The 8960-nt window shown below is 50.2% G+C and overlaps 2 protein-coding genes across 2 annotated transcripts in view; one reads left to right on the plus strand and one right to left on the minus strand.

Annotated features, from left to right (window-relative positions):
• Window positions 1–1653: 1653 nt before the first annotated feature.
• cdk5r2a (cyclin-dependent kinase 5, regulatory subunit 2a (p39)) lies at window positions 1654–2690 on the minus strand (the record flags this gene model as incomplete). Its single annotated transcript, XM_038979556.1, has 2 exons — window positions 2268–2690; window positions 1654–2124 (listed from the first exon to the last, which is right to left on the minus strand). Coding segments are annotated over exons 1-2 (894 nt in total), but the record flags the coding sequence as incomplete, so codon positions are not given.
• A 3351-nt stretch (window positions 2691–6041) lies between these two features.
• fmnl2b (formin-like 2b) overlaps window positions 6042–8960 on the plus strand; it is a 30401-nt gene continuing 27482 nt past the window's right edge. The window contains exons 1-7 of the mRNA XM_038979557.1: window positions 6042–6158; window positions 7126–7209; window positions 7606–7686; window positions 7884–7960; window positions 8186–8269; window positions 8405–8554; window positions 8687–8795. Coding sequence (XP_038835485.1) covers window positions 6042–6158; window positions 7126–7209; window positions 7606–7686; window positions 7884–7960; window positions 8186–8269; window positions 8405–8554; window positions 8687–8795 — 702 coding nt within the window. The remainder of the gene's footprint in view (window positions 6159–7125; window positions 7210–7605; window positions 7687–7883; window positions 7961–8185; window positions 8270–8404; window positions 8555–8686; window positions 8796–8960) is intronic.

Below are 8960 nucleotides of genomic sequence, written 5' to 3' on the forward strand. Positions count from 1 at the left end.
CGCAGTATCTCCCCTCCTCTCTTCTCCTTCACAGCTCCACTTCTATCAGACTGCAGCAAAACTCATCCAATCACCTGCTTGGAAAACTGCACCACGTGGTCCGTCTTCCTTTATTCACAAATTTTGGGGGTTCTAGCTCTGCGCTCGAGCTGATGAGTCATCATGGAATGGCAACACACACACAGATGGAGATAGTGATGAGGAGGAGAAGAAGGAGGTGGTGTTGATGATGATGATGGAGATGATGACGATGATAAAAAAGATGATAAGGGTGAAGATGAGATCACTGTTAAACTCCAGTAGGCTACATTATCACACTCCCATGCAGCGCGGTTTCAGCACCACTCGATTTCAGCACCATGGACAGCGACAATAAGAAGGCCTTGCATTCATCCAAGGGCCGCCTGCCGCTGAGATCACGACTCCAGTTTTTCTTTCTATAAAAAGCCCACCAATAAACGTTGATTTTGTCCATTGAGCAATAGGTCTATAGAGGTTCTAAATCTGAGTATGAACGCAGTGTTGAGCTGCATGGCTTGATGGTCTATCTCATCTGAACTTTGATTGACTCGTGTTTGACCTATAGCCTCGTTGACCAGGCCATAACACAGCTGGGGACATTATGTGCCCACAGACGTCAGTACCAGCCCGGCTGTTGCATGTTGCTTCACTGTAGTAGGCTATTGGCTAGCCTTGAGGGGTTTCCAGAGTCGTAGATTTATAATCAGTCCTAGAGATGGTGTTGCTCTGGGTCTAGTAAAACTAAAGCTGTCCATAAAGTCTACACCTCTGATTATTACATACAGGGCTAACTTTCAGCGTTCGTCATACTGCATGTTCTTCAGCACATTAATCACAAGGCAATTCAATTAAACATTGCTGGGAGGCACGGGGACCGTTTGTAACGATTTATACTTGTATTTTTGAATGTGCAATATATAAAACAGAACGTTTTATAATACCATAGTAACAGTTGCCACATGTTAACGGTAAAGAATCCCGTTGGTTTGAAGTGGTAAAATAGTACATTCAACGTTCAGAGGGGGTGGGGGGCAGGCAGCGTCTCTCGCGCCACTGAGTCCAGTACCTTGGAGAGCACGGTGTCGTTCCCCCTCTCATGAAACGAATATATACATTTTCCCCCAAAACACTGACGCGCTATAAGCTATCACTTTAGTCCACCGTATAATAGCCTATCCATTTCTCAAAAGCCACAATAACGGTACAATCAGAATACTTTTTATACAGCATGCAGTAAAGTTAACTATAGCTATCCCTTTCCGCCCAACATCCCGTGTAGTGTCCGTTAGATTCCCCGAGCTTTGACTGAACACATGACACGACAGTTCGGTAACGGGGCGAGGTGAAGCTAGGCGTGTGACTGATTCCTCCTGATTCCAGACTCAGGCTCCTGATCAAATCCCCGTCGTGCGTTTGTCCGGTTCACCAAGCGTATACATTCAATCCCCGCTCAAACAACCGGCGGATGTGTGGCTGGTGTCCGCGACCGTATCCTAAACCAAATTCCCCTCTCTCTCTCTCTCTCTCTCGCTCTCTCTCTCTCTCTCTCTCTCTCCTCCCCTCATTCAGTTATTAACGATCCAACTCGCTTATCCGTTTCCCGTCTTTCTCCTTCTCCTTCTCCTTCTTCTCCTTCTCCTTCTCCTTCTCCCTTGACCCTCCCTCGTTCTTCAGGTCCTGGAACACCTCGGTAAAGTAGTGCGGGTCTGCGTTTATCCTCAGCATTGGCCCGCTCATCCGGTCAATGAGACCAAGGGCCCGCTCCCAGAAGGCCTCCCGGCTGGACTCCACCAGGAACGGCTTGAGCGGGTAGGAGATCTCGTTGCCCATGTAGGAGTAGGCCAGGTACAGGCAGGTGAGGAAGGTTGCCTGCAGCTCGTATTCAGACACCGTGTCTTCCTCCACGGCCTCTCGGCAGAGCAAGTAGACGAAGACCAGGTTAGCCGGGGTGATGAAGCCCTGGTCCTGCCAGCCCTGCACTAACAGAGCCCGGTCCACGTTACGGAACCACAGGATGACCTCATTGGCCGTGAGCTCTTTGAGCTTGAAGCAGCGGCGGCAGAGAAAGTCAGAGAGACACCTCAGGAGCTCGCCGGTGGACGCCTGGAGGACGAACAACACAAACAGTTAGGCACACACACACACACACACACACACACACACACACACACACACACACACACACACACACACACACACACACACACACACACACACACACACACACACACACACACGTTACCCACCTGCACCACCACCCTCCGAGGGGAGATGAATAAGCGTCCATTCTGGGTCTGCCGCCGGGTCTGGTCCGGTACTGTAGGAACAGGCACAGGAATTGGCCCGGGTTTGGGCCCTGTCGGTTTTCGGTCGAGTATTCCGTTGGACGGTTGTGATTTCTTGATGTTGTCGGTGTTGAGCTGGTCCACCAAGGGGTCGGATTTGGCCTTGCTGGCCTCGGGTTTGGGGTTCACCTTTTTGGCATTCTTCTTCTTGGCCGATGCGGCTACCAGCCGCTTCCACGTCAAAGCATGGAGCAGCACCGAGTGGCGCTTCTTTAGGCTCTTCTCCTGTGGTTTCCCGCCGGTCGCAAGGTCCGGTTTCTCGTCCACACACACACCGCCCGCTGCCTTCCTTGACCTCGGCGACAGAGACAGAACAGTACCCATGTCTGCAGCGAGCAGCGCCTTCCAACACACGGAGCTTCCCGAGCTTTGTGTCCCAGTCCGTATCGATGGGTGTTCGAATAGTTTAATTAAAGTTCACACACACAGCTACATTGACTGTTTGACCGCGGAGAGTCCAGAGATGTCCAGAGGTGTGTGATGCTCGGTGATTCCAGCAATATGCGCGAGATTCACTCACACATTTCTCTCTCTCTCTCTCTCTCTCTCTCTCTCTCTCTCTCTCTCTCTCTCTCTCTCTCTCTCTCTCTCTCTCTCTCTCTCTCTCTCTCTCTCTCTCTCTCTCTCTCTCTCTCTCTCTCTCTCTCTCTCTCTCTCTCTCTATGACTCTCTCTCTATTGAACACACAGTCTTCCTCTCTCTCTCACTCTCTCCCTCTCTCTCCTTCTATCTCTATCACACACACGTTCACGAATCACGATCACACACAAGCTGTGCCACTCCTTCTGTCGCAGCGCAGCGCGCGGCACTCAGCTTTTGGAATGGACAGGGGCCGGTAACTGCAGGTGCGCGAGAGATGCTGCCGGTTAAAAAGCGTTAACCGGGAGTTACAGCTCCAAATATCCAACCAGAGAGGATGGTGCTTAGATTGACAGCTTATTCGACCAATGTGTGTGCATGTGTGTACGTGCGTGCGTGCGTGCGTGTATGATGCCCTCCATATTTCCAGCTTGTCGTGTGTTAAAACAGGCTGCAGATGTTCATGGGGGAGAGAGAAAGAGAGAGAGAGATAAGAAGGTGAGAAGGACTCACAGGAGGAAGAGTGAGGGATGGAGGGTGAGAGATGAGAGGCAGATGGAGAGAGAGGGAAGGAGGGGGAGAGAAGAGAGGCAGATGGAGAGAGGCAGATAGGTGAGAGGGAAGGAGGATAGGGAAAAGGAGGATGGGGAGAGGAGGATAGGGGAGAGGAGGATAGGGAAGAGGAGGATAGGAAGAGGTGGAAATGGTGGATGAGAGGAAGGGAAAAATAATCTGGTGGTGGACATAACTGCTTCTATCTCCTTTCTCCTTCAACCTCTCTCCCTCCCTCCCTCCTGTCACACTCCACTCTCTCTCCTCCCCGCCATCTCTGTTTGCTCATTACCCCATCCATCCATCCATTCTCACTCCCTCACCCTTCTCCTCCTCCCTCCTTTTTCCTCCCCTCTCCCTCATTTGTGTTCAACTGGTTCTACCCTTCTGCCCAGGTGTTAATTTGTTCACTTCCCTTGGTGGAATTAAAAGGACTGGTAAAAGAGACATGGTGGGAACTCCCTCTAGTCTGGCCCATGTTTACATGAATCCAACACTTTGAACGTCTGGGAAGGGCTGCACACTTCGGAGAAAAAGGTGGAGATTTGGGACTGAGGGAGAGAGGTGTGTTAGCTGTGAGAGCCAGTCGAATGCTTTTAAATGTGTGGGGAGGGGCTCACACATCTGGGAGAAAAGTGGAGATTTGGGATGCAGAGAGAGGCGTGTGAGCTGTGAGAGCCAACCAGAGGCAACCCTCCCTCCACAGAGCAGAGCGCTGCATCACGACACCACCTCCTACTGCATGGCTTTATGGCCAATGCAGCCTTTATGAGACTTTCATCATCATTTTGCTCTTTCCAAATACTCACCCAGCTAACAGGGTGGCCAATAATGGCAGCCACCCTGTGCCTCATGCATGGTATTGCACTTCCATTGCTAAACAAAAATCACTTTCTCACTGACCGAATCAGATAGGTTTAATACACGTGTTGTCCACAAGAGGTCATGCGCACACCGTGATGGTGAAGGCCCCCATCTGTTCAGATATCAGTCAGAAACGGGGACAAAGGCGGCTTAGCAGGCGTGGATTCAGGATGATATGACACTACAGGCCCCGAATACGTTTCTGCTGACTTTTTCATTTGCAAACCCCTGACTATATGAGATATAGGCCCAAGATGTTGGGGATTTGTAGCCTACTGACCACACACGTTTGTAATTAAAATGAAGGCCTATATTTTTGATGTATTGTATCTATGTATTTTCAATGTTATTATGAATAAAACTGTTTTGATACTTGTGGGTCTAGTAGGTCGTACTATTAGGTCTTGCTATACGCATTTCTTGGCCATAGCCATGCATCGGACCCCAAAATAACTCAATACCAAAGCGACTAACGTCGTATAAGGACTAATTATGAATGAATCCACTCATTTAATTTCTCTCTGAAAGCCAGGATTTAAGTAGGCTAAACATGTGTAGTGGCAATAGTAGGCTTAGACTGCCTGTAATAATAACAGCCTAAGCCAGAAAGGTAGAATATGGGTGAGAAATCAGCAGGACCATTATAGGCCAATAGGCCAGACCTATTCATAGAAATGGACCTAATAAAGGAGGGGTCAGAAGTCTGGACAAAGAGCATCTGTGAGATAGATAGCTCGTCGTTAAACGATTAAGACTCTAACTACCAGGATGCATCAGAACAAAACAAAGCCTCTCATCCCTCTGCTTTGGGTAGAGATTGCCCAAAATATGATAGGATCAGTTTATCCTACCCAAATCATAACCTCAATTATTACTGGGTCACGCGTAAAACTGACTCTAGATCAGTGTCTAGGGGTAGACGTTATCCGAGTCCCCCTCCCCTCGCGTCTCGCTCACGGCTGTGGGCTGTGCGCTGCAGGGGGGCGGGAGGCGAGGAGAGCGAAGCGGCAGAAGGCTCATTGTGTGTCGGCTAGAAAGTGGGGGTCGTTGCGGGGGGGAGAAAGCGTGCGTGGAGGCTGAACTCTCGCTTTTGTCGCCTGTGGAGGAGGGGGCGGATTAAGTAGCCTGCTCGCTCACACACACACACCAGGGACGCCCGGTTCGTTTATCAGCATCATCATACCCATTACCGAGGATACACAGTGAACCGGGAAGGGATGCAGATTTAGCGCGAGACGGACAGTGGGACTTCGGTCTCAGCTGGATTCGGATAAATGGTGCGTGCGCCGTGCCGTCGTCGGCGATGAGAAGAAAGGAGGACAAAAGATGAACGGATGGAGGATAGACACGGCCCCCGGTAGACACGCGCCTTCGGTTTACCGCATCTCTCTGATCTCGTGCCGCCGTGCGTGAGTCTGTCGGTCGGTCGTTCAGACTGTGTCTCACTAGGGAGAAAAACGCGAACACTATTCCCGAATTACAGGAGGCGTTGCCTGTATCTGACTGACTGCAGAGGGCCTATTGTCTGTGTGTGTTTGTGTGTGTGATTTGACGTTTAGGGGTGTGATTGTATGTGTGGTGACTGTGAGAGGTGTGTTTGTCTGATTTGATGGCGAGGGGTGTGTGAGTTGCTGGTGTAAGGGTGTGTGTGAGTTGACAGTACAGGTGTGTGTGTGAGCCATGGGGAACACAGAGAGTATGGAGTCTCAGCTAGCGGTCATCAGGGCCAGGGCTGCTCCTGTCAAGCTGCCCATGCCTGATCCTGCTGAGCTGGAAGAGAGGTTCTCCATTGCACTGGTAGGTGACACACACACACATGAAACGCACACATGCTCACATACACACGCTCATACATTGCATGTGCGTGTATGTATGAGTGTTGAGTGTGTGTGTGTGTTGGAGTGTGTACCCTAACCCATTATGGATGACTGGTTAGAATCAAAGAGTGTTGTTGTGAATACCATCTCTGTCCCTGCATATGCAACGCGTTGCCTCTCCCCGATACAGTGCCATATTTAATTCACTGAGTGTGTGTCAGTAAGAGTCTTTCATATCACACATACTCATGTTTAATTCACTGCTCACGCATGTTCATGTCTCTGTTGAAGAGGGAATGTCTGTCTTCAGTAGACAGAGGTCTTCTGGAGAGACGTGTGTACTTTATTAGTTTAATACCCCCTCTCTCTCTCTCTCTCTCTCTCTCTCTCTCTCTCTCTCTCTCTCTCTCTCTCTCTCTCTCTCTCTCTCTCTCTCTCTCCCTCTCTCTCCCTCCCTCCCCCTCTCTCTCTCTCTCTCTCTCTCCCTCTCTCTCTCTCCCTCTCTCCCTCTCTCTCTCTCTCTCTCTCTCTCTCTCTCTCTCTCTCTCTCTCTCTCTCTCTCTCTCTCTCCCTCTCTCTCTCTCTCTCTCTCTCCCTCTCTCTCTCCCCTCTCCCTCTCTCCTCTCTCCTCTCCCTCTCCCTCTCTCTCCCTCTCTCCCTCCCTCCCTCTCTCTCTCTCTCTCTCTCTCTCTCGCTCTCTCTCTCCCTCTCTCTCTCCCTCTCTCTCTCTCTCTCCCTCCCTCTCTCTCTCCCTCTCTCTCCCTCTCCCTCTCTCTCTCTCCCTCTCTCTGCCTCTTTCTCTCTCTCTCCCTCTCTCTCTCCCTCTCTCTCTCTCTCTCTCTCTCCCTCTCTCTCTCTCTCTGTCTCTCCCTCTCTCTCTCTCTCTCTCTCTCTCTCCCTCTCTCTCTCCCTCTCTCTCCTTCTCTCTCTCGCTCTCTGTCTCTCAGAACTCTATGAACCTGCCTCCTGATAAGGTGCGTCTGCTCCGTTGCTACGACAATGAGAAGAAGTGGGAGCTGATATGTGATCAGGTGAGACAGAAGGTCAACTCTGATTGGCCAAAGAACAGCCTGGTCTGATAATGACCCCTAGCACTGTCCCTCTTCTATGTTAGTAGACCTGAAGGAACTGGATAGGTGTAAGCTATGTGGAGGAAGCTCCCCTAAGCCCATTGGAAGGCTGTGTGTGGCCAACGTCACATGGCTGATACACCAGTCCAGCCCCTTCAGCGCTGTAAAAACAGACGAGTAGCAACCAACATGGTTCATTCAGGTATTCAGCATCTCCTTGGCCAGTGTGAAAGGCAAGTGTGTAACCATTGCTTGTGTGTGTGTGTGTGTGTGTGTGTGTGTGTGTGTGTGTGTGTGTGTGTGTGTGTGTGTGTGTGTGTGTGTGTGTGTGTGTGTGTGTGTGTGTGTGTGTTGTAGGAACGGTTCCAGGTGAAGAACCCTCCTCACACCTACATCCAGAAGCTGAGAGGATTCCTTGACCCGGCCGTCACACGCAAGGTGAGTGACAGCCACGTCACCATGGTAGCAGAGCCAGTAATATCATAGTAACAATATGGTAACACACCCTGGAATATTAGTTCCTCAACTTGACACAGTTGGGTAGATACCATTTAGAATTGCATCATTTCCCAAACCAGCAGACAGGAAATGATTTTGAGGGAATACCAGAATAACCCTAACCCTACTGTCGTCAGAAATTCCGTCGGAGAGTCCAGGAGTCGACTCAGGTGCTCAGAGAACTGGAGATCTCACTACGGACCAATCACATCGGGTGAGTCACAGGCCGCAGCCAATCACACACAAAATGAATCTGAACCGAATCAGATTCACGCTGACATTCACTCAGTTCCAAACCATTCTGACTCAGAGAGGGGTTTTAGCTGGCATGGGGTTTTAGTGATTGTTGATTGGCTAGCGGTTCTGCTGATTGTACAGCTAGATATTGAACAGTGAATTATTTCTCTGATAATAAATCCTAATGTTCGTCTGTCTCCAGGTGGGTGAGGGAGTTTCTCAACGAGGAGAATCAGGGCCTGGATGTCCTAGTAGAGTACCTCTCCTTCGCTCAGTACGCGGTCACGTGAGTGTGTGTGACTGTGTGTGTGGGCATATCACATTTTCCATACGCGTGTGTTCTGTTGAGTCACGTGTGTGTGTGTGTGTGTGTGTGCACATGCGTGTGTCTGTGTGTGTGTGTGTGTGTGTGTGTGTGTAGGTTTGATGGGGAGGTATCAGAGGCCAGTACTGAGGAGAGAGCTGTAGATTCCCCCTGGAGTCGTTCTATAGAAGATCTCCATGGAGACAGCAACCTGCCCTCCCCCTCCAGTGGCAACAACATACCTCGCTCCGCACGCCACTCTATCGGGTAACACAAACCCAAACACACACACACACACACATATATGCCAATCCATCAGTTAACACACACACACCAAGTTGCGGTATTAATCCTGTGTTTATTGTATGTTGACTGTGTCAGTTCAGCGTTGGTGTCCAGGTCTAACACACTGCCCAGTAGGAAGACACTGAAGAACTCCCGCCTGGTGTGTAAGAAGGACGACGTTCACGTGTGTGTGATGTGTCTCAGAGCCATTATGAACTACCAGGTGAACTACACATCTGTCTCCTTCTCACCTATCTCTCCCTCTCTCTCTCTTAACACCTCCTACCTCTCCCTCTCTCTCTTAACACCTCCTATCTCTCCCTCTCTCTCTCTTAACCCCTCCTATCTCTCTTTTTCTCTCTCTCTCTTAAACCCTCCTATTTCGCTC

Source organism: Salvelinus namaycush, chromosome 40 (genome assembly GCF_016432855.1).
Source record: "Salvelinus namaycush isolate Seneca chromosome 40, SaNama_1.0, whole genome shotgun sequence".
In the NCBI taxonomy this organism is placed as follows: Eukaryota; Metazoa; Chordata; class Actinopteri; order Salmoniformes; family Salmonidae; genus Salvelinus; species Salvelinus namaycush.